Below are 25,212 nucleotides of genomic sequence, written 5' to 3' on the forward strand. Positions count from 1 at the left end.
TCGACTAGGACTTTGTGCAGGTCCCAGCCTGCCACGCTGCAATTGATGACCATAGCGTCGATGTGGGGGGCGCTGCGCAGGTCGACGTCTCGTGCATCGAAGGTTAGCGGTATGTGGGACCACTTCGTCTGCACGACTGGGCCGGTGACCGCGACATGGTTGATGCTGCGGTAGTGGTCCCGCTTCTGCCGCTTGGTGTCGAAGTCAGTGCTGGACCCCCCTGTTATCATGTGAATGACTCCGCGATATGGTTGATCGGCGAAGTCTTCCTGCTTTGGGGGATGGGGGATGTTTTGGTGTTGCTGGTGTGGTGGTGAGGGTGGAGGAGGTACGATTTGTACTTCCTGATGGTGTTGGTAAGCGTGGTGCGGTGGATGCGGAGCGGGAGCGTGGATATATGGTGGAGGGGGTGGCTGGTAATTATGCGCGACAATTCTGGGATTGTCGGCTGGCTGCGCCCGCGCCATTCTGTCTCTGGTGGCCTTCGTTTCGGGGCAGTCTTTGGTTTGGTGGGCGCAGTCTTCGCCGTGGAAAAGGCAGTAGAACCGGCGCGGCGGCTGCGCGTGCCCTCGGCCCCTGCCACGAGTTCCGTTTTCGCGGCCTTGGGGGGGATATTCCTGGCGACGAGGGGGGTCAGCAGCAGGCTGCTGGTTTGCGATGTTGTGCACTTGCTGTTGACTGCGGCCATCTCGACCGGAGTCTGGTTGCGGAGTCCTCGTCCATGTGCGGCTGGACTGCGGGGCATCTTTGGGCTTCCGCTGTGACTCAACTTTGCGCTGGTGGAGCTCTTCGGATTTGGCATATTTTTCAAAGAGCTGATATAGCTCCTGAAGGTTCTTGGGTGGATCTCTGATACAGTGGCTGTAGAGGACGCCGGCCCGAAGGCCACTGATGGCGTAGTGGATAGCGATCTGATCATCGACGGAGGGCAGCTGTGACTTGAGTGTTAAGAATTTGCGGTAATACTCCCGCAGAGTCTCCTTTTCCAGCTGTTTGCAGAGCGAGAGCTCGGCCAAAGCGTCGGTGTCTGGACGGTACCCTTGGAAGTTGAGGAGGAACTTGTCCCTGAGACTTCTCCACGAATCGATGGACAGCGGAGGCAATTTGGCGCCCACCGTTCGTGCTACGACAAGACCACCCGCGATGGCACCCAAGAGAGCTAACCCGAAGGCTGACGAGGCTGCGAAGGCAGCACTGCTGGCCGCAAGAAAGGGCAAGGCCCTCGCCCTCACCCAATCCACCCACCAAGAGCCCACTGAAGACAATATTCCCCGCACCCGCGAAGACGACACCTTCCGCACCTGCGGGCCCGAAGGACAATCGCAGCCGCCCCCAGGCTTCGCCCCACTGGAGGGCGCGGATCTCACCGACTGCAGCGACTGCAGCGAAAGGCGTCGAGCGAAGGGTGGCGTCTTTGCCTTCGCCCCAACACAAACGCGGTACCGGTAAGGGATAAAGAAAATAAATGAACACGAAATGCTTCTCCATCAGCCAATTCGCCTAGGTGTGCTAGGAACTGGCCTATGTGTTCGTGTGTGCTTCTCCCATTCTCACCAGAAAACTTAGAAAATTCTGGTATCCTTGTCCCTTGTGGATATAGGACAGTGTCAAACCGGTGATTATATGGCTTTTTGTATGATTGCCCACTCTGGCTATACTAACTCCGAACTTATCTCGAAATAGTTCAGTCATCTCTTCCCTAATTTTTTCCATTGCACCCGGTAGCAGACCACCGGATCCTGGGCTGTGGGGCTCATTTGGTCGGCATTAGTATACCGACCTTCTTGTCGTGACCGATCGATAGTGTTGATCGATCTGTGATTGTATAGTGCGTTATGATTTAAATATGTAGAGGGCAAAACATACTGCTGTTGTGGTGTGTAATAATTTGGTGCATGGTGTGCAACAGCAGGTTCTGCATATGCGTATCCGGTTTGTCTGGTGGTAAATCCGAACTGACCGATTGCGTTTGCCATTATCGGGACGCCACGTGGTAGTCCTGGTGTGGCCCCGGACTGTCCGGTAGGGAAAGCCGGATGGTCTGCGTAAGGGCCGGACAGTCTAGGCAGAAGCTCGGATGGTCCGACTGCGTCCAGGGTCGTCGTTCTGGCAATCAGGGACGACAATGGTCCTATGGCGGCCCCAGACTGTCCGGCAAAGCAAGCCAGACGGTCCGCATATGGGTCAGACGGTCCGGGCAGAGGCTCGAACGGTCCGACCGCGTTCAGGGGCGCCGATCTACCAAGCAGGGACAACGGTGGTTGTATTTGCCCTGAATATGAGTTCATCGGCATACTATATAAAGGCTGGGGCTGCAGATCCCCATTTGTTGCCAATGATCGGACATAAATACCCTATTACTAGTTTCATATGATGGAAAACTAGGAGCAACAGACTTTACCAACGCACGTGTTAATTTTCTAATTGACTTTTCCAACCCTACAATCTGTTGTTTCATTTGATCCTGCCACTGATCCACATAATACTTAATAGATTGAATATCGTCGGGTTTACTCACATTGGGGACTTGAAGCGAAGATAGAAGAGATGCGACGTCGGTCTCTTCATGTTTGATAACCTTTTGGTGGCGATCCACCGTGTATTGTGATAGGAATTTCTCCTTCGCTTGACGCATGTAGTCCTCGAATTGTTGTTGCTCATCGGCTGTTAGATTTTCAACAGCCGTCTTCAAGATATTCTCTGGACAGATATCGGTGTGATATTTAAAACCGGCCATTTGAGGGTCCGATTTTAGTAGATCTAGACACCAGAGTCCCCAGCGGAGTCGCCAAAAGTGTGTTGGTGCCTTTTTTGAGCGCCAATCACTGTGTGAGAACCGTGGCTCTCTGCACAGGGACGGATGGTCCGCGGCCAGAGGCCGGACGGTCCGCGACCTGGCGCAGGGCTAGGGTTCCCTGCTTGACGGCCGGACGGTCCACGTGTGGATCTCGCTCCCGAGAGGGACCCCGTCGGGGAGGAGAGATCCTAGGGGTCGTCTAGGCTCAGCAGGCCGACCTAGACTCCTCTAACCGACGTAGAGTCGATGAGAAGCGAAGAATTTGAAGATTAGAATACTAAACTAGAACTAAACTAGAGCTACTCCTAATGCATAAAGTAAAAACGAGAAATAGACTTCATTTGATCGATTGTTGGGGGTTCAATCGGCCGTAGCCCTTCATCTATATAAAGGGGAGGTCTGGATCCGTTTCAAACTGCTTCTCGAGTTAATCCTACGGTTTTAGATAACAAATTCCGCGAGAAACTAGGAACCCTAACTTACTTTGCGCACGTGCGGATCATCCGCGCCACCACCGTGGACTGTCCGGACCGTCCGCGCCACCACCGCCAGTGGCGGACCCAGAAATTAGCCAAGGCCCGGGCCGAAGCTACTATAAACTCTAATAGTAAGCTAGCAACATATAAAAAATGTACTGCAAAACAAGGTTATCATAGATGTTAAAGATGAAATACAACTCTAATTAAAGTCTTAAAAGCTAAAAGGGATTAAACACTTGAGAAGTCTTCTACCTGCGTATAGGCGGAGCTGCGTAGGAGACGGCGCGGCGGACTGGGCTGGGCATCTGCGCGGGCGCCGCCGACTCGCCGAGAGGCGCACAGTCGCCAGGGCGGCGCGGCGGACTGGGCTGCTGGCCACTGCTGGGCGGCGCGGCGAACTGGGTCAGGGTGGCGCGGCGGTCTGCGAGAGCCGCCCAGGCGCCAGAGGCCGAGAGGGCACGAGCTGCGAGCGCGACGGCAGGCGGCACCGCGACAGCCGACAGCAGATGCAGAGGTGGCGGCGCGGCAGCAGAGGCGGCGGCGCGGCGAGTCCACAGCTAGAGTTCACGTTCACGACTTTACGAGCTGGGCTATGTCTGTGCTCTTGTGCCGGCTCACGGCTCTTCTAAGAAAATATTGGGCCTGCGCCCCGGGCCGTGGCCCAGGCGGCCATAGGCCTGGGTCCGCCCCTGACCACCGCGGATTGTCCGGACCGTCCGCGAAGCTCTTTTTGGTCTCCAACATATGGGCCATCACTGCTATTCTTTATAAACAATTCACAATTATTCATTATAATATTATTTTAAAAAACTAAATTCCGGATGGTCTGGAGGGACACACTGACGTCGACAGGTACGTGCGTAACAATCACGTGGCAACACGTTGCTCCAAAGCCTCCAACACCGAGCCCCAGCACCCATTAACGCTTCCAAAAATAACTGCAGCTGGGCCTGCGCTCGCGAAGGTACGCCGAACGCGACCAATCAACCCTCACGTACTTCCTATCCTATATATCGGCCCGCCGATCCCGCTGCCTTAACTTGCATATTTTCTTGACACTTGACAGCCACCACACACTAGAGAGAGAGAAGGAGAACGCGCGTCGTATATGGGTCAAGAAGAGGCCGTGGCAGCGAACGGCACCGGCACCGGCGTCGGCCGCGGCAGGCCGCACGCCGTGGTGATGCCGTACCCGCTGCAGGGCCACGTGATCCCGGCGGTGCACCTGGCGCTGCGGCTGGCCGAGCGCGGGTTCGCGGTCACCTTCATCAACACGGAGTCCGTGCACCACCAGATCGGCGCCGGCGGCGACATCTTCGCCGGCGTGCGCGCGCGGGGGGGAGGGACGACGACGGAGGAGCTGGACGTGCGGTACGAGCTGGTGAGCGACGGCTTCCCGCTGGGCTTCGACCGGTCGCTGAACCACGACCAGTTCATGGAGGGCGTCCTGCACGTGCTCCCGGCCCACGTCGAGGACCTCCTCCGCCGCCGCGTCGTCGTGGACCCGGCCACCACGTGCCTCGTCGTCGACACCTTCTTCGTGTGGCCGGCCACGCTGGCCCGGAAGCTGGGCGTCCCGTACGTGTCCTTCTGGACGGAGCCCGCGCTCATCTTCAACCTCTACTACCACATGGACCTGCTCACCAAGCACGGCCACTTCAAATGCAAAGGTAACTCAGCTAAACTGATGGGATGATGCTAGCTGCTGTCACCTCGTCCATATCTCGATCTCTTATCGCATATATGCATGTCGTCTAAAATTAAGCCCTGTTTAATTTGGTGCCACCTTTTTTCACTAGCTAGTAAATTGGTTTTTTTTGTTCGTTTAGCTCCACGAGCAGCGTTATTAATAAAGCTAAAACTGTTTTGGTAAAAAAAACGTTTGGATACCTTTTTTATTATCATTAATATGGCTAGAACTGGGACACTGGGAGAGAAAAAAAATATCCAAGCTTGCTTTTTCAGCTTGATATGCAACGCAGCTAGTATGAGAACAGAAGCTGGTGAGATTTATCTGTCGAAAAAAAAACATGTGTTGAACTGCTCCACACAACCTGGAGAGAAATCTATCTGTAGCAAACAAGACATGAACTGACACCTATCTATACAAGTTGGACAAGCCAAGCATCTCTGTACAATTCCAGTACTAGCTAGCTAGTAGTTGGTATATCCGGCGTAGAAGAGTCTCCGTGCCATACTACCCTCCAAACCTGGCCAGCATCAGTGTCGGCCAATGCAAAACTCAAGTAGCATACTCCTTCGAGATGTTGTTATACTATACTCCCTCCAGCGACAACTAAAAAGAAACGGAGAGAGTATTAGATTTCGGTTTGTGTAGTTCAAATATACTTATATAACCAATATTACGTGCAACGTACTATATGGATATTTATAAACTTCTACTTTATTGACGCTTTGAAACGGTACAAGGGGAGTATGTTTCAAGGAAGAAAAGACAAACAAAACGATCACTCAAACGGTGTGTACTTTAAAAGTAAGAACCCTTAGAAAATGATGTGTGGAATATGATGCATGTGTCTAACTCTATCTCTATCGGTAGCATTATCTAAGTTTACGTAAATAATAATATGAGTTGAAATGAAATTTAGGGCTGATTTGGAGACCATGGATCACGAGAGAATCCATGAGAGAAAAATCCACTTACTATTTAAAATTAAATAGATTAAATAGAAAGAGAATTTCTCCCTACGTATCCTATCATGATCTCTGTCAAACCAGCTCTTGAAGGACAAAAGTGCCAGCGGACTGAACAGAGGCTGCGGCGCATGACGAGAGCAGCCCCGACCACGAGTCCACGACCAGTGGTACACCAGACACGGGCCGCTGCCTGCCTCCATGTTTGTCTTTCACCCAAACACCTCCAGCCAAAACCCGATTGGACGACCTGCACCGCTTTCTCCTCAACTAAAAAGCCACGCAGACGCAGGTGGAGGGCCAGGAGTGGCAGATCCACCCGGTCGCCGTCTGGGCCACACACGCTAGAGCCTCCATCTGCATGGGTCTGAATTCTTCAGAACCATCCTATCTCACTGTCGGCTCACGTCGGCACGTTGCTAGCCGGTCGCCCAAGGCGCCTTGCATTATTATTACAGCTAGCTATACAGTGCACATCATCGTATTCAAGACAGACCGATCGCTTCTTTCAGTTGCCACTAACATAGTAGTCTACGGTATGCAGTAACGATAAGTAAACGTAAATATGTAGAATTTATAATTATATATATACTTACTTACTAGTTATTCGCCATCCGTCTTACTCTAATCCCTTAACCGTTAAAATTGAGGATCATTTGAGTAAGTGGACTGGGTGAGTATAGCTCACTGTCGCTGGTTTATGGACACAATCATTGCTTGTATGAGAACAAAATGGAAGACAGACACCTTGACAAAGAGCACAATATAGATACTCATATGGCTACGAAGGAGGGCATGGTGAGAAGAGTGTTGTGGTAGAAGTTTCAATGGTAGAAAGAGGATCGTTTTCACTTGGAGAAGGAGGAGCATCCACGGATGATCGAAAGTGATACATGGGAGAGAAGCATATGAACACGGAAACATAAATTCTAGACTCATGCATGGATTGGGGATGGGGCAAAAAACATCACATCGCAACGATGTATGGGAGAAAAAAGGCGTCGAAGAATACCTACTGATCTACAACGACAGTGGTGTTGGGACGTTGTAGAGATTGCTCGTTGAGCAAGTCGATGCAAGTATCGAGGTTCGAACTTCGTCTACAACATTAAGAAAGACGAGCGAATCAGAGAAGTGAGAAGTGTGAATGAACGAACCTAAATATCCCTCCTATATATATAGAGTGGATCCAAGTTTTCTATTATATAGTTTTTTTGGAATCTGTGAACTTGAAACGGCAAAAAACGGAGCAAACCAATCAGAAGGGAGACGTGATAATAGACGACCAGTACCGATCAGTAATCTAATGCAGCTAGCGATCAGTATCGAATTGATCCATATCCAATACTGTCGGTGCCTATAGAAGTGACTGATTGGCTGGCCCAATGACTGAACGACCGAACCCACTAACATTAATTAGTATCGACTACCGACTCAACCACATTAATAGTGTTTGGTTTGAGGAATGAGTTAGTTCATCATCTTGTCACTCCTCAATATTTTTGTTTGGTTTGTGAAATAGAATGAGTTGATCCATCACCACCTCATTCCTCATAGTTAGTTAGTACTAATATGAGGAATGAGGTCATCCCACCAAATTTGAGAAATGAACCCATGATGCACCAACTCAATTTAGATGTAGTGATTCTTTAAACCAAACACCCCCTAAGTGTAGACGTCCATCATCGCTGAAACCAGCCTGAATGGACAGCATGCCGCTCTATTTATTTTGTCTTTTGGGTTGCTATGGATGTAGAACCTTGTAGAGAAAAACAATAGAAAGCAAATTTGGACATGTGTATTTAGTTATATTAAAAAACTAATACGAATACACGGATATCATATTATGTGTTTTGGTAGCCGTGGATTGGAATAATTAAAATTCCTTGACGTCGATTTAATATCCAGCATATATATTAAAAGGAGAACCCCAAAAAAGTACTGCTCACGCACGTATGTGTTTTGTTCATTTGATAATTCACCGCACTCCTGATTCACAGTATCATAGCCGTCGTCACACTGGTAGTCTCTCTGCACGCACGGCTCCTAACATGCCTTTGCTTGCCTTTGAATAATAATAATAGTTGTAATGACACCGTTCTGTAGTGCGAGTCCTTCATCTACAAACGCTGAGGTATACACGTCGTTGATACCATCTTCTTTTTTCCCATCTGTGTCGAAAAGTTTAGCCCATCCATCGTCTAGCTGCTCCTATCACTGTTCACTGGTGGGTTTAGTATCTACTCCCCTATCTTAAGGTAACGAATATTTGTCCTAAGTCAAAATTTTAAACTTTGACCAACAATATCTATACAAAATAATTATTTTTAAATTAAAGAAATTATATATTGTGCTACATGTCTTAATAACAAATGTAATAGTTCTATTTTTATGTAGTCAATGTTAATAAATATTTTGTTATTAATGGTCAAAAATTTAAAACTTTGATTTAGAATAAATCTTTCTAACATTAAGATAGGGAACGGAGGAGTAACTAATTAACCTTGTCTGGTAGTACGTGCATCCGTCATCAATGTATACTCCGTAGTCAATAATGAGGGCGGGCAGTTTCTGCTGCCATACATCATCAAATCTTTGGTGCTGATTGTCTGCTACCCCAATTATTAATCATTATCCTGCCCCGGCCTGAAACGAAATAGGAGCAATGAACATGGAGAAGGCCGCGGGACGCGACAACGACAGTAACGTAGCGGATGTTAGATGATCGATGCCGATGTTGACGACCACCGGACACAAATGAGTCACTGAAATTGAGCATCGCCTGACCACCAGAGTAGTGTGTTCCCTAGGCGTACCCTCTGCAGGGCCACATCAACCTTATATATGCATGCATCTTGATCGATCGTGACAGAAATCACGTACCACGCACTTCCATTATATTCGCGCCAGCCAGCCGGTCCTATATATATTTCACTAAAACATAGGAGTATATGCATGATGGATATGCAGATCCTCGCAAGGACACGATCACCTACATCCCGGGCGTGGCGTCCATCGAGCCGAGCGAGCTCATGTCGTACCTTCAGGATACGGACACCACCTCCGTCGTCCACCGCATCATCTTCAGGGCGTTCGACGAGGCCCGCCGCGCCGACTACGTCCTGTGCAACACCGTGGAGGAGCTGGAGCCGTCGACCATCGCCGCGCTGCGCGCCGACAGGCCCTTCTACGCCGTGGGCCCCATCTTCCCGGCGGGCTTCGCGCGCAGCGCCGTGGCCACGTCCATGTGGCCCGAGTCCGACGACTGCTCGCGGTGGCTGGGCGCGCAGCCGCCCGGCTCCGTGCTCTACATCTCCTTCGGAAGCTACGCGCACGTGACCAAGCAGGAGCTGCGCGAGATCGCGGGCGGCGTGCTGGCCAGCGGCGCCCGGTTCCTGTGGGTCATGCGCCCGGACATCGTCAGCTCCGACGACCCGCGCCCGCTGCCCGAGGGCTTCGCCGAGGCCGCGGCCGCCGCGGGCCGCGGCCTCGTCGTCCAGTGGTGCTGCCAGGTGGAGGTGCTCTCCCACCCCGCCGTCGCCGCCTTCCTCACGCACTGCGGCTGGAACTCCGTCCTGGAGAGCGTCTGGGCGGGGGTGCCCATGCTCTGCTTCCCGCTGCTCACGGACCAGCTCACCAACCGCCGCCTCGTCGTGCGGGAGTGGGGCGCCGGCGTCTCCATCGGGGACCGCGGCGCGGTGCACGCCGACGAGGTCAGGGCGCGGATTCAAGGGATCATGGCCGGGGAACACGGCCTCAAGCTCAGGGACCAGGTCAGGAAGCTGAGGGCCACACTCGAGGCTGCCGTGGCGCCCGGTGGCTCGTCGCGGCGCAACTTCGACGACTTCGTCGACGAGCTCAAGCGAAAGCTCAAGGACGCCAGCTGAGCTGGCCCCAGAATACAGCTGCGATGTAGGCCTTGTATCCTTAGCGACAGCGTGTATTGCGTCACATAAACTTGTCTTGATCGAAGCGTGTATGCAGTGTACGGTAGGACAATATTGTTCTGCAGGCTTGCTCAAGTGATATGTTGTACCTGTGTTACCAATGTAAACATGAATCGTGTCACGAATTTCAAGTTAGCTTGATCAGTCTATAGTTTTACGAAGGGCTCGTTTGGTAAAGCTCCGAGAGTCGATGTATAGTGATTCCGAATGATTAAAAGTGAAATTTATCTGACGAAAAATGTTTGGCAAATAACGTGTGAAGTGATTCTTGATGGGTTTTGGCTAGGAGTACAAATGGAGACTAGATTCACTCCGCTCCCACCATAGGGCACTTCACTTTTTACCGTTTGATTACGTGGGAATGATTTTCGCTGAGAGTGGAGCTGTGGTAGCTCTGCCAAACGCCCCCAAAGCAGCGGTGAAGCTAATCTTATTTTTATGAAACGTTTAATGAAATAGCTCTAGATATACCAGAGTAGAGATGGCAATGAGCCCTGATTCCCGATTTTCCCGGGGAATTCTTCCGTCAAGGGATAGAGGCGGGGAAGTTTTATCTCACGAGGATGTAAATGAGGAAAAAATTCTTTCCCCCACAATAGCATTCCTCATCCCCGTTTCTAGTGGGGATCCGTTAAACATACACGTGACGATTTTTTGTGTAATAATTAATGATAAAAATAAATAGTTACCTTATCAAGATATCTCTCATTGTACAAATGTGTTTATTTTGATGTACATATAATGGTTTCTTACATCTGACAATGTGTATAAGTGACAATGTTTTGCATTAATAATAAAGAAAGTATGTTCTAATTATAATTTAAACGGGGACGGGGATCTTCGTCAGGAATTTATCGCCGCAGGGAACAGAGATGAAGAATAAATGTCCCCTCGTTATTGAAAATGATAGAAAAACACTTTGGAACAGATTAACGTAAATTTACGGTCCACCAGACAATGGGAAAGTGAGAGTGTGGCTTCTTGCGCCCTGTGCCTAGTTCTTTTATAAAAACAGAGGAGCGTGGTGAAGCAAAACTACATTTACTGTCGCCGCACCTATCTACTGGTGGTTTTTTCTTAGACTCCGAAGCTTTCTGCTAATCACCACCTTTAGAGCGAGCTTTAGGGGAAAAAGAGTTAAGATTATTGAGGCAAAGGTCTAGAAAACGGTTGTGCAAGAGCAGGGGAGAGGAAGTGCTTCCACCTTGTCCTTAGGGTGCACTCAGATTCTTGAGGTAATGACTCAATATCTACCTTTTTCCACGTTAAGCCGGCTGGGATCAGAGCTGACCAACATGTTACTGACTACAAAGGGTACGGGCAAAGAAGGTCATGCTTCATCACCTACAATGACAGAAAAATCACCAGCAAGAGAAAAAAGCTCACGGATCGAATCTCTTATTGATGCAATTTTTGGGCCTTCGTCACCAAAGGAGGAAGAAGTTGAAGCAAAAAGTGTCGAAGCTGGTAAATATTCAGGATTTGAAAAGGGGGCTCGAAAAGCTAAGCACTGCTCTAAAGCCAGACAAGGTTGGACATGCTCGCTCTTCTGGCAAAGAATTGGATGAAGAAAATGACTTTTTTGTTAGACATCTTGCCAGTGGTGATCTAAACGAGGAAGATGCTTCGAAGCTAAAAGAGCAAGCTAAAGCTATTGGTTACAACTCCAGGGCTATGATCTTTGGTGGAGGAAAAGATGTCTTGGTGTGCATCCCGAAGCTAGAGAAGCTAAAATTGTTAAGAACGTTGCTCGAAGCTTTGGGTTCCCAGAGATCGAGATGACACTGAGCAAGTTGAGAAAGCGGAAGCTTTCTCAAAGCTTTACCTATACAAACTGAAAGGGAAATAGGCTCACACCTTTTCCTAAATGATTTTGGTGGTTGAATTGCCCAATACAAATAATTGGACTAACTAGTTTGCTCTAGATTTTAAGTTCTACAGGTGACAAAGGTTCAACACAAACCAATAAAAAGTCCAAGAAAGGGTTCAAATAAAAAGAGCAAAAGACAACCGAAGGCTGACCTGGTCTGGCGCACCGGACTATTCGGTGTGCCACCGGACAGTGTCCGGTGCACCAGGGAGATCAACTCCAAACTTGCCACCTTCGGGAATTTGGGAAGCCACTCCGCTATAATTCACCGGACTGTCCGGTGTAGCACCGGACTGTCCGTTGTAGCACCAGACTGTCCGGTGTGCCAAGCGGAGCAACGACTCCCTGCGCCAACGGTCGTCTGCAACGCTACAGGAACAGTGAACAGTGTGCGACTGCGCGCGCAGAGTCAGAGCAGGCGTCAGATGGCGCACCGGACAGTGAACAGGACCTGTCCGGTGCACCACTAGACTGTCCGGTGGCCCACATGTCAGAAGCTCCAACGGTCGAACCCTAATGGTTGGGTGATGTGGCTGGCGCACCGGACAGTGTTCGATGGTGCACCAGACTGTCCGGTGCGCCATACGACAGCAGCCTTCCCCAACGACCTTTTTGGTGGTTGGGGCTATAAATACCCCCCCAACCACCACACTTCAATGCATCCAAGTTTTCAGCCATCAAACCTCATACAAGAGCTCTATACTTCATTCCAAGACACAAACAAAGAGATAAAATCCTCTCCCAAGTTCGGAATCACTCCAAACAAATTAGTGACTAGAGAGAGAGACTTTTATGTTCTTTTGAGCTCTTGCACTTGGATCGCTTTTCTTCTTCCTCTACTCTTGTTTCCAACTCACTTGTAATCAAAACAAGAGACACCAAGTTGTGGTGGTCCTTGTAGTGGACTAAGTGTCCCATTTGATTGAAGAGAAAGGCTCACTCGGTCTAAGTGACCGTTTGAGAGAGGGAAAGGGTTGAAAGAGACCCGGTCTTTGTGACCACCTCAACGGGGAGTAGGTTTGCAAGAACCGAACCTCGGTAAAACAAATCACTGTGTTCATCCGCTTTATTTTTTTATTTTGTTTTCCCTCTCTTTCGGACTCGATTATTTCTAATGTTAACCCCGGCTTGTAGTTGTGCTTAAACTTTATAGATTTCAGATTTGCCTATTCACCCCCCTTTAGACGACTTTCAATTGGTATCAGAGCCCGGTACTTCATTAAGAGCCTAACCGCTCGAAGTGATGTCGGGAGCTCATGCCAAGAAGGAGATGGTGACCAGCGAGAAGCCCACCACAAGCCACGGGAAGGCTCCATCGGGGGAGTCCGGCAACAAGAAGAGGGAGGAATCACCTCCCCACGTCAAGTCGCACCGGAGTGGCGACAAGAAGAAGAAAATGAAGAAAGTGGTCTACTACGAGACAGATTTTTCGTCGCCCTCCACCTCCAGCTCCGACACGCCTTCCGTCACTTCTAAGTGCCATGAGCGCAAGAAGTTTAGTAAGATTCCCTTACACTATCCTCGTATTTCCAAACGCACCCCTTTACTTTCCGTCCCATTAGGCAAACCACCGGTTTTTGATGGTGAAGATTATTGCATGTGGAGTGATAAAATGAGGCACCATCTAACCTCACTCCACGCTAGTATTTGGGACATTGTTGAGTTTGGTGCGTAGGAACCATCCATGGGGGATGAAGGCTATGACTCGGACGAGGTAGCCCAAATCCGGCACTTCAACTCCCAAGCCACGACTATACTCCTCGCCTCTCTAAGTCGAGAGGAGTATAATAAGGTGCAAGGGTTGAAGAGTGCCAAAGAGATTTGGGACGTGCTCAAGACCGCGCACGAAGGAGACGAGGTGACCAAGATCACCAAGAGGGAAACGATAGAGGGGGAGCTCGGTCGCTTCATGCTTCATCAAGGGGAAGAGCCACAAGCGATGTACAACCGGCTCAAGACCTTGGTGAACCAAGTGCGCAACCTCGAGAGCACAAAGTGGGATGACCATGAAATGGTCAAGGTTATTCTTAGATCACTCGTTTTTCTTAACCCCACTCAAGTTCAATTAATTCGTGGTGATCCAAGATATAAACTAATGTCTCCCGAGGAAGTGATAGGAAAATTTGTGAGCTTTGAATTGATGATCAAAGGCTCCAAGAAAATCATCGAGCAAGGCGCCACCTCTACATCCGAGGTGCAACCCGTCGCCTTCAAAGCGACGAAGGAGAAGAAAGAAGAGTCTACATCAAGTAGGCTCCCCATCGACGCCTCCAAGCTCGACAACGAGGAGATGGCGCTCATCATCAAGAGCTTTCGCCAAATCCTCAAGCAAAGGAGGGGGAGGATTACAAACCCCGCTCCAAGAAAGTTTGCTACAAGTGTGGTAAGCCTAGTCATTTCATTGCTAAATGTCCATTATCAAGTGATAGTGATAGGGGCGACGACAAGAAGGGGAGAAGAAAGGAGAAGAAGAAGTATTACAAGAAGAAGGGCGGCGATGCCCATGTATGCCGTGAATGGGACTCGGACGAGAGCTCCACCGACTCCTCCTCTGACGAGGACGCCGCCAACATCACCATCAACAAGGGTCTTCTCTTCCCCAACGTCGGTCACAAGTGCCTCATGGCAAGGGACGACAAAAAGAAGGTAAAAGCTAGAGCCTCCGCTAAATATGCAACATCTAGTGATGAGGCTAGCTCTAGTGATGATGAGGATGATTTGCTCACCCTTTTTGCCAACTTAAACATGCAACAAAAAGAAAAATTGAATGAATTGATTAGTGCTATTCATGAGAAGGATGAACTCTTGGATAGCCAAGAGGACTTCCTTATTAAAGAAAATAAGAAGCATGTTAAAGTTAAAAATGCTTATGCTCAGGAGATAGAAAAATGTGAAAAATTAACTAGTGAGCTAAGCATCTGCCATAACACTATTTCCAACCTTAGATTTGAAAATGATAAATTGATTGCTAAGGTTGAAAAATTAAATGTTAGTGATGATTCTCTTGTCAACCTTAGAAATGATAATGCTAATTTAATTGCTAAGATTGACAAGTTGAATGCATCTCTCTCTAGCCTTAAAATTGAGAATGAAAAATTAATTGCTAAGGCTAAAGATTTAAATGTTTGCAATGTCTCTATTTCCAATCTTAGAGATGAGAATGCTATTTTACATGCTAAGATTGTTGAATTAAATACTTGTAAACCCTCTACATCTACTGTTGAGCATGTTACTATTTGCACTAGATGTAGAGATATTAATGTTGATGCTATTCATGATCACCTAGCTTTAATTAAACAACAAAATGATCACATAGCTCAACTTAGTGCCAAAATCAATGAGCATGACTTAGAAAATGAAAATTTTAAATTTTCTATAAGTATGCTCTATAATGGGAGATGCCCAGGCATTAAGGATGGCATTGGCTTCCAACAGGGAGACAATGTCAAGCTTAGTGCCCCTAAGAAATTATCTAATTTTGTTAAGGGTAAGGCTCCCATGGTTCAGGATAACGAGGGTTACATTTTATACCCTGCCGGTTATTCCAAACACAAAATTAGGAGAATTCATTCTAGGAAGTCTTACTCTGGCTCTCATCATGCTTTTATGTATAAGAGTGAGGCATCTAGTTCTAGGCAATCCACTCATGCTAAATTGCCTAAGAAGAAAACTCCTAAAGAATCAAATGAGCCTAACATTTCATTTAAGACTTTTGGTGCTTCATATGTGCTCACTAACAAATCAGGCAAAGTAGTTGCCAAATATGTTGGGGGAAAACACAAGGGGTCAAAGACTTGTGTTTGGGTACCCAAGGTGCTTGTTTCTAATGTGAAAGGACCCAAGACCGTTTGGGTACCTAAGAACAAGGCCTAAATTTGTTTTGTAGGTTTATGAATCTGGGGGCTCAAGTTGGATAATTGATAGCGGGTGCACAAACCACATGACTGGGGAGAAAAAGATGTTCTCCTCCTATGAGAAAAACCATGATCCCCATTGAGCTATCACATTCGGGGATGGAAATCAAGGTTTGGTCAAAGGACTTGGTAAAATTGCTATATCACCTGACCATTCTATTTCCAATGTTTTTCTTGTAGATTATTTAGATTACAACTTGCTTTCAGTTTCTCAATTATGCAAAATGGGCTACAATTGTCTTTTTATAGATATAGGTGTTATTGTCTTTAGAAGAAGTGATGATTAAGTAGCATTTAAGGGAGTGTTAGAGGGTCAGCTATATTTAGTTGATTTTAATAGAGCTGAACTTGACACTTGCTTAATTGCTAAGACTAACATGGGTTGGCTCTAGCATCGCCGACTAGCCCACGTTGGGATGAAGAATCTTCATAAGCTTCTAAAGGGAGAGCACATTTTGGGACTAACAAATGTTCATTTTGAGAAAGATAGGATTTATAGCACATGTCAAGCAGGGAAGCAAGTTGTTGTTCATCATCCACACAAGAACATCATGACGACTGACAGGCCACTTGAGCTACTCCACATGGATCTATTTGGCTCGATAGCTTACATAAGCATCGGCGGGAGTAAGTACTGTCTAGTTATTGTGGATGATTATTCTCGCTTCACTTGGGTGTTCTTTTTGCAGGAAAAAACACAAACCCAAGAGACCTTAAAGGGATTCTTGAGACGGGCTCAAAATGAGATCGGCTTAAGGATCAAAAAGATTAGAAGCGACAACGGAACGGAGTTCAAGAACTCACAAATAGAAGGCTTTCTTGAGGATGAGGGCATCAAGCATGAGTTCTCTTCTCCCTACATGCCACAACAAAATGGTGTAGTGGAGAAGAAGAATAGAACTCTACTTGACATGGCGAGGACCATGCTTGATGAGTACAAGACTTCAGACCGGTTTTGGGCGGAAGCAATCAACACCGCTTGCTACGCCATCAACCGTCTCTATCTTCACCGAATCCTCAAGAAGACATCATATGAACTCCTCACCAGTAAAAAGGCCAATGTTTCATATTTTAGAGTCTTTGGTAGCAAATGCTTTATTCTTATTAAAAGAGGCAGAAAATCTAAATTTGCTCCTAAGGCTGTAGAAGGTTTTTTACTTGGTTATGATTCAAACACAAGGGCATATAGAGTCTTTAACAAGTCCACTGGACTAGTTGAAGTTTCTTGTGACATTGTGTTTGATGAGACTAACGGCTCTCAAGTAGAGCAAGTTGATCTTGATGAGCTAGATGAGGAGGAGGCTCCTTGCGTCGCGCTAAGGAACATGTCCATTGGGGATGTGTGTCCTAAGGAATCCGAAGAGCCTCCACATGCACAAGATCAACCATCTTCCTCCATGCAAGCATCTCCACCAACCCAAGATGAGGATCAAGCTCAAGATGATGAAAATGAAGATCAAGAAGAGCCACCTCAAGAGGAGGACAATGATCAAGGGGGAGATGTCAATGATCAAGACAAGGAAGATGATGATAGACCATCTCACCCAAGAGTCCACCAAGCAATACAAAGAGATCACCTCGTGAACACCATCCTCGGTGATATTCAAAAAGGGGTAACCACTCGATCTCGTGTTGCTCATTTTTGTGAACATTACTCCTTTGTGTCTTCTATTGAGCCATACAGGGTGGAAGACACATTAAGGGATTCAGATTGGGTGTTAGCAATGCAAGAGGAACTCAACAATTTCACGAGGAATGAAGTATGGCATTTGGTTCCACGTCCTAACCAAAATGTTGTAGGAACCAAGTGGGTCTTCCGCAACAAGCAAGATGAGCATGGTGTGGTGACAAGGAACAAAGCCCGACTTGTGGCCAAGGGTTATTCACAAGTCGAAGGTTTGGATTTCGGTGAAACCTATGCACCCGTAGCTAGGCTTGAGTCAATTCGTATATTACTTTCCTATGCTACTTACCATGGCTTTAAGCTTTACCAAATGGACGTGAAAAGTGCCTTCCTCAATGGACCAATCAAGGAGGTCTATGTTGAGCAACCTCCCGTCTTTGAAGATAGTGAGTACCCTAACCATGTCTATAAACTCTCTAAGGCGCTTTATGGGCTCAAGCAAGCCCCAAGAGCATGGTATGAATGCCTAAGAGATTTTCTTATCGCTAATGCCTTCAAAGTCGGAAAAGCCGATCCTACTCTCTTTACTAAAACAATTGCTAATGATTTTTTTGTATGCCAAATTTATGTTGATGATATTATATTTGGGTCTACTAACAAATCTACTTGTGAAGAATTTAGTAGGATAATGGTTCAAAAATTCGAGATGTCAATGATGGGGGAGTTGAAGTATTTCTTAGGATTTCAAGTCAAGCAACTCCAAGAGGGCACCTTCATTAGACAAACGAAGTACATTCAAGACATACTCACCAAGTTTGGAATGAAGGATGCCAAACCCATCAAGACACCCATAGGAACTAATGGGCATCTCGTCCTCGACATGGGAGGTAAATCCGTAGATCAAAAGGTATACCGGTCGATGATAGGATCTCTACTCTATTTATGTGCATCTCGACCGGATATTATGCTTTCTGTATGCATGTGTGCAAGATTCCAAGCCGATCCTAAGGAAGTTCACCTTAGGGCCGTGAAACGTATCTTGAGATATTTAGTTCATACCCCTAAGTTTGGCCTTTGGTACCCCAAGGGATCCACATTTGCTTTAATTAGTTATTCCGATGCTGACTGGGCAGGGTGTAAGATTGATAGAAAGAGCACATCAGGAACTTGCCAGTTCTTGGGAAGATCTCTGGTGTCTTGGGCTTCTAAGAAACAAAATTCTGTAGCTCTTTCTACCGCCGAAGCCGAGTACATTGTCGCAGGCCATTGTTGCACGCAATTGCTTTGGATGAGGCAAACCCTTAGGGACTATGGTTACAAATTAACCAAAGTTCCTCTCCTATGTGATAATGAGAATGCAATCCGCATGGCGGATAATCCCGTTGAGCACAGCCGCACTAAGCACATAGCCATTCGGTATCACTTTTTGAGGGATCACCAACAAAGGGGGGATATCGAGATTGCATATGTTAGCACCAAAGAACAATTAGCCGATATCTTTACCAAGCCTTTTTATGAGAAAACCTTTACCAAACTTAGGCATGAGCTAAACATTCTTGATTCTAGGAATTTTGATTGATATTTTGCACACCTAGCTCATTTATATACCCTTGATCATATCTCTTTCATGTGCTATGACTAATGTGTTTTTCAAGTGTATTTCATGCTAAGTCATAGATTGAAACAAAAATGGAGTTCTTCGGCGAAGACAAGGCTTCCACTCCACTCCATCGTATTATTTCTCCTTCGCCGACACTCCGCATCGCTCTCCAATTTGGTATAATCTTCACTCTTATATTATTTACCAAAGGGGGAGAAAGTTTGAAAAGGGCTTATATTTCACTCACAAGTATCCGTTTTTGGCGATTCATGCCAAAGGGGGAGAAAGTATTAGCCCAAAGCAAAACGACCGCACCACCACCGATTTCAAAAATTTGTAGTCTTTCAATTTGTATTGAAGAAGTTTTTCAATTGATATCTTATTTTTGATATAATTTCAAATTGGTATGACCTCTTTCAAAATTCATATCTAAAACCCTCTTGAACACTAAGAGGAGAATTTCATTAAGGGGGAGTTTTGTGTAGTCAAAGGAAAAGCATTTGAAACAGGGGAGAAAATTTCAAATCTTAAGAATGCTTCTCGAAATCTTATTCATTTACCTTTGACTATTTGCAAAAATACTTTGAAAAGAATTTCCAAAAGAGTTTGCAAAAAAAACAAGTGGTGCAAAGCGTGGTCCAAAATGTTAAATTAGAAGAAAGCATCCATGCATATCTTATGAGATGTATATTGGTTTAATTCCAAGTAACCTTTGCACATACCTTTTGCAAACTAGTTCAATTACTGCACCTATATATTTGCTTTGGTTTGTGTTGGCATCAATCACCAAAAAGGGGGAGATTGAAAGGGAAATAGGCTCACACCTTTTCCTAAATGATTTTGGTGGTTGAATTGCCCAACACAAATAATTGGACTAACTAGTTTGCTCTAGATTATAAGTTCTACAGGTGCCAAAGGTTCAACACAAACCAATAAAAAGTCCAAGAAAGGGTTCAAATAAAAAGAGCAAAAGACAACCGAAGGATGCCCTGGTCTGGCGCACCAGACAGTGTCCGGTGCACCAGGGAGATCAACTCCAAACTTGCCACCTTCGGGAATTTGGGAAGCCACTCCGCTATAATTCACCGGACTGTCCGGTGTAGCACCGGACTGTTCGGTGTAGCACCGAACTGTCCGGTGTGCCAAGTGGAGCAATAGCTCCCTGCGCCAACGGTCGTCTGCAACGCTACAGGAATAGTGAACAGTGCACGACTGCGCGCGCAGAGTCAGTGTAGGCGTCAGATGGCGCACCGGACAGTGAACAGGACCTGTCCGGTGCACCACCGGACTGTCCGGTGGCCCACATGTCAGAAGCTCCAACGGTCAAACCCTAACGGTTGGGTGACGTGGCTGGCGCACCGGACAGTGTCCATTGGTGCACCAGACTGTCCGGTGCGCCATACGACAACAGCCTTCCCCAACGACCGTTTTGGTGGTTGGGGCTATAAATACCCCCAACCACCACACTTCAATGCATCCAAGTTTTCAGCCATCAAACCTCATACAAGAGCTCTAGACTTCATTCCAAGACACAAACAAAGAGATCAAATCCTCTCCCAAGTCCGGAATCACTCCAGACAAATTAGTGACTAGAGAGAGAGACTTTTGTGTTCTTTTGAGCTCTTGTGCTTGGATCGCTTTTCTTCTTCCTCTATTCTTGTTTCCAACTCACTTGTAATCAAAACAAGAGACACCAAGTTGTGGTGGTCCTTGTAGTGGACTAAGTGTCCCATTTGATTGAAGAGAAAGGCTCACTCGGTCTAAGTGACCGTTTGAGAGAGGAAAAGGGTTGAAAGAGACCCGGTCTTTGTGACCACCTCAACGGGGAGTAGGTTTGCAAGAACCGAACCTCGGTAAAACAAATCACTGTGTTCATCCGCTTTATTTCTTTGTTTTGTTTTCCCTCTTTTTCGGACTCGATTATATTTCAAACGCTAACCCCGGCTTGTAGTGGTGCTTAAACTTTATAAATTTCAGATTTGCCTATTCACCCCCCCTCTAGGCGACTTTCACAAACATTAAGGTAAAAACTTTTCTTTTATCATGCAACTTCGATAAGGATATGAATAATTAACCATTTTCCTTCGTGATTACCTTGCAGGGCTTAATGTTGATCAAAGCTCTAAAACTTCAACAAGACATGGAAGATGCTGAAAACGAAGCAATTATGTCAGAACTTCAGAGTGAAGTGGATAGGCTTGAAGACTCATTCGACAAAAGAATGGCAAGATTGCTTCTTTGAAGCGCGCTTTGACTGAAGCTAAGAAGGAAAATGAAGAAGCAGGAAAGACACATGAACAAGATGAGATAAAGATTAAGGAGCAAGATGAAGCTATCAATGAGCTTCATGCAGATCCTGAAAAGGAAAAGAATAAATTAATGCCAAGAGCGAAGAAAATGTGAAGCTACTAGAGTCCTTAAGACATCTTCGAGGTCACTGCTTCAGCATCGCCTCCCTGTGCTGTGATCGCCTGAGAAAGGTTTTCTTCTCTACCGACGACACTTTAGGCGAGAATTCTTATACTAGCAGGGATGTTGGCGGAGTTCTTGCTTGGGTGGAAAAAGAACTGGGGAACTCGAAGGTGTTATGAATGTCTGAGGCGATTATTACGCAATTGTTGGATCTCGCGGTATGGCCTCTATGCTAGAGAAGACATGCTACGATCACATCAAGGCAATCAGCAAAATAGACTTCAACATGGATGTTGAAGAGATAAATAAGCCTTCGAAGGAGGTGTTCAATGCTATAAAGTGGTCCTATATGAATATTTGGGACAAGGGTGGTCCACAAATAGCTACTTCTGAGGTTGAAGCTTATACAAAGAAGGTTTTTTCTCAGAACTTGTATCTTTGAAATTCTCTTATTTCATCCTTTGTGATAATGAATTGCTTTGGTCTTTTTCTTGCTCAGTAAAGAGGCTAAGAAGAAGGCCAAGAATTGAAGTGGGCTCGAAGCTTAGTCACTTATCTCCTCTAAACTATAGGATCTTTGACGAAGGACTTTTTGTAAATAAGTACATGTATATAAAGAAACTTTTGTGGATGTATGATAACCTTGACTTTTCACTATTTTTATTCGGATGCTTTGTTGTGTGTGAAACCAAACTTGCGGGTTTTTGAGCCGAAGGTGAAAAACAATTTCTCTTCATTTCACGCAAAACAAAGCTGCCAAAGCTGGACTAATTTAGTTATTTCAAAACTTAATATTTGCTTCTTCTAGTCGAAGAACTTTTCTAGAATTGTTGGTATAATGTAGTTTTTTTGCATCTTGCCAAAGTTGTACCACTAGAGATGCATCAACACGACTGAAATTATTCAAAATTTGACTCTGCATTCCCTTGGGAACGACGTATGAGTTTCTTAGCATCATTAGTTCAGTGCTTCTTCTTACGAATCTGCATTCCCTTAGGAACGACTTCTGAGCCTTCTTCAGCACCTTTATTTCACTGCTTCTCTTATGACTCTGCATTCACTTGGGAACAACTTCTGAGCCTTCTTCAGCACCTTTATTTTAGTGCTTTTTCTTACGACTCTGTATTCCCTTAGGAATGACTTCTGAGCCTTATCACCATTACTAGGTGATTTTGATCCTGCCTTCGTGTGAAGGGCTTCAGTATTTGTTTCTTCTTTTCATCGCTGCACTCAAAGGTGCCACCACAGAATACATTCTTGCATCGTGTTTTGGGGATATGTCCTTATAGATTTGGGCCACTTTACAAGATATTGCAAAATTGACCCCATTAAAAAACCATACCCCCTTGTAAGGAAAAAGGGTTCCAATGTTGAAGAAGGAAATTGCGATTAAGCTATGCATAGTATCTCGAAAGCTCATATGCATCCTAAGATCTAGGGATTTCATTTCCTTGCATGTCCCTTAGTCTGAATGATCATGTCCTATTTAAGGCTGAAACTAGATAAGACCGTCCCACTTTGTCTGAAGCTTGCATGTTGTGTCTGGGTTGGCAACCCTTCGAAGCACCAAGTGGCCTGGTGCTATATTCTTAAGCTTCACTTTTCTGTTTCGCCACCTTACTGCCTCAGCTTGATATTTCCTTACTTGTTCAATGACTTCGAGTCTTGATTCTTCCATTGCATCTTTTGAAACCTTTTCATTGTCTTTGTTATCAGTTGATGCTACGACTCTTACTGAACCCAACTTCACTTCTTTTGGATTCATTGCCTCATCTCAAAGAGGAGCTTGAATGACGTAAACCTTGTAGACCTTCATATCAAAGTATTATGATTCCACATTACCTTAATGAGCTCTTCTGGCCACTTCCCCTTCGAGAGTCCGAACAAAGACTTTGTGATTCACGAAATGATTATACCATTTGCCCTTTCAACCAATCCATTGGATTCTGAGTGTCTGATCAAAGCAAAGTGCATGTGGGTTCCCACTTGACTACAAAATGTTCTGAATGCTTTGGAGTTGAATTGGGTGCCATTATCAATAGTTAGAGACTTTGGGACTCCGAAATAGCATATGATATTTTGCCAAAAGAACTTTTGGATCATTGTTGAAGTTATCGTGGCTAAAGCTTTTGTCTCAATCCATTTCGAGAGTATTTGACTGCTACTATAGCATACTTCAAATTTCCTTAGGCTGGGGGCATCGAGCCAATTATGTCCATTACCCATCTTTGTAAGAGCCATGTTGGCTAGATTAGCTGGGTTAGTGACGAAGATTGTTTCTGATCTCATGCACATCTTTGGCAATTGTCACATTTTTGCACAAATTCTGTTGTGTCCGAAGTTGCCTTCGATCAATAAAAACCTTGATAGGATATCTTTCCCAACAAAGCTCTAGGGTCAATGTGCGACCCACAGATACCAAAGTGGATTTATTTTATCAACTCATGGCTTCATCTCTAGAAATGCACTTAAGCAGAGGCGAGCAAACACCCTACTTATAGAGTTCCCCTTCTATTATCTTATATGGTCTTGTTCTGGCTTGCATCATTTTAACATACACTTCGTCGTTTGTTGGGTAATTCCATTGAAGTAAAGTTATAATTTTCATTCTCCAATATTTGCTATATGTAGGGGAAACTGTTAGGATGGTCCTTTCCTTTCACATTACCGAAGGTGCCTTTAGTATTTCAAAGAACACTTCGAGAGGCAAAGGGAGCCCATGTGCCGCAGACTTAGCCAACATGTCAGCATGTTCATTGTCTAGCCTTGTGATGTTCCTCACAGAGAAACCTTTGAACAAACATTCCATCCTTCGAACCATAGCAAGGTACTTCTCCAAAGCTGGGTTCTTTTGCTTTACTTGTTTTATTAGCATGACATGTGATAACTTGAGAATCGGATTTTAAAATTGCTCTCTTTACACCCATTGCCTTAAGCTTCCTCAAGCCTAGTGGCAGAGCTTCATACTCTGCAATGTTGTTTGTGCACTAAAATTGTAACTTGGCTACATATGATGACTTTACTTTTGAGGGTAAGATGATGACAGTAGCAGCACCAGCCTCGAAGGATCCCCATGAGCCATCATAGAAAACTGTCCATATAGCTTCTTCTGAAGTGCTAGCTTCGTCTTGTGGGTCATGAGTCCAACCAGTAATGAAATCTTCTAATGCCTGAGATTAAATAGATGATTTGTGAACAAAATCATTGACAAATTCGTTGAGTTCGGTGGCCCATTTTCCAATTTGGACAGTAGCTTCTTTGTTTCTTATGATGTCTTTCAAAGGTTGCGATGAAGGTATAATGATGTTGTAAGACTAGAAATAATTTTGAAGCTTCCTGGAAGCCATTAAGACTACACACATGACCTTTTCTATCTCTGAATAATTCCTTTTGGATGGACCTAGTACTTCAGAGATGAAGTATACTAGGATTTGCTTTTTTTGGTTCCCTCTTCCACCTTCTCATGAATAAGAGTAGTGTTTGAACTAGACTGCGAGGCAGATACATAAAGCAATAGGGGAGCCCCTAGCGACAATGGGGAGAGGTTGCTAAGTGGATCAAATATTGTTTAAGCTCTTCGAAGGACAGATGTTGAGATGGTCCCCATTGAAATATTTTTGCTGATTTTAATACCTCAAAGAAAGGTAGGCTTCGTTCTACGGACCTTGAAATAAATCTGTTCAAAGAAGCAAGTCTTCTTGCTAGCCTTTGAGATCCTTTCCTTGTCTTTGATGTCTCCAAACGAAGTATGACTTATATCTCGTATGGATTCGCTTCAATCCCTTTCGTTGATACAAGGTAACCAAGAAATTTGCCCTTCTTCACTCTAAATACACATTTCTCACGGTTGAGCTTTAGACCTGTCCTTCGAAAGTTGGCAAAGGTATCTTGAAGATCTGAGATATGACTTTGTT

The 25,212-nt window shown here is 45.8% G+C and overlaps 1 protein-coding gene and 1 long non-coding RNA gene across 2 annotated transcripts; one reads left to right on the forward strand and one right to left on the reverse strand.

Annotated features, from left to right (window-relative positions):
- Positions 1–4,328: 4,328 nt before the first annotated feature.
- On the forward strand, positions 4,329–10,021 carry LOC100383459 (UDP-glycosyltransferase 86A2). The gene is made up of 2 exons (NM_001398745.1): positions 4,329–4,946; positions 8,902–10,021. The coding sequence occupies exons 1-2, from the start codon at positions 4,385–4,387 to the stop codon at positions 9,816–9,818; spliced, it is 1,479 nt and encodes a 492-aa protein (NP_001385674.1). The 5' UTR covers positions 4,329–4,384; the 3' UTR covers positions 9,819–10,021.
- LOC103643526 (uncharacterized) lies at positions 5,212–8,895 on the reverse strand. The gene is made up of 2 exons (XR_004855513.1): positions 8,435–8,895; positions 5,212–5,572 (listed from the first exon to the last, which is right to left on the reverse strand). It is a non-coding gene; the product is annotated as an uncharacterized lncRNA (long non-coding RNA).
- Positions 10,022–25,212: the final 15,191 nt, after the last annotated feature.

The sequence above is a fragment of the Zea mays genome, chromosome 1 (assembly GCF_902167145.1).
Source record: "Zea mays cultivar B73 chromosome 1, Zm-B73-REFERENCE-NAM-5.0, whole genome shotgun sequence".
Classification (NCBI taxonomy): Eukaryota; Viridiplantae; Streptophyta; class Magnoliopsida; order Poales; family Poaceae; genus Zea; species Zea mays.

What these genes read in the sequence shown, in the direction of transcription:
- LOC100383459 (NM_001398745.1), top strand. Translation starts at nt 4,385, where the DNA reads ATGGGTCAAGAAGAGGCCGTGGCAGCGAACGGCACCGGCACCGGCGTC. An exon ending in CGGCCACTTCAAATGCAAAG is followed by an intron (nt 4,947 to 8,901) that starts GTAACTCAGCTA and finishes ATGGATATGCAG; the next exon opens with ATCCTCGCAAGGACACGATC.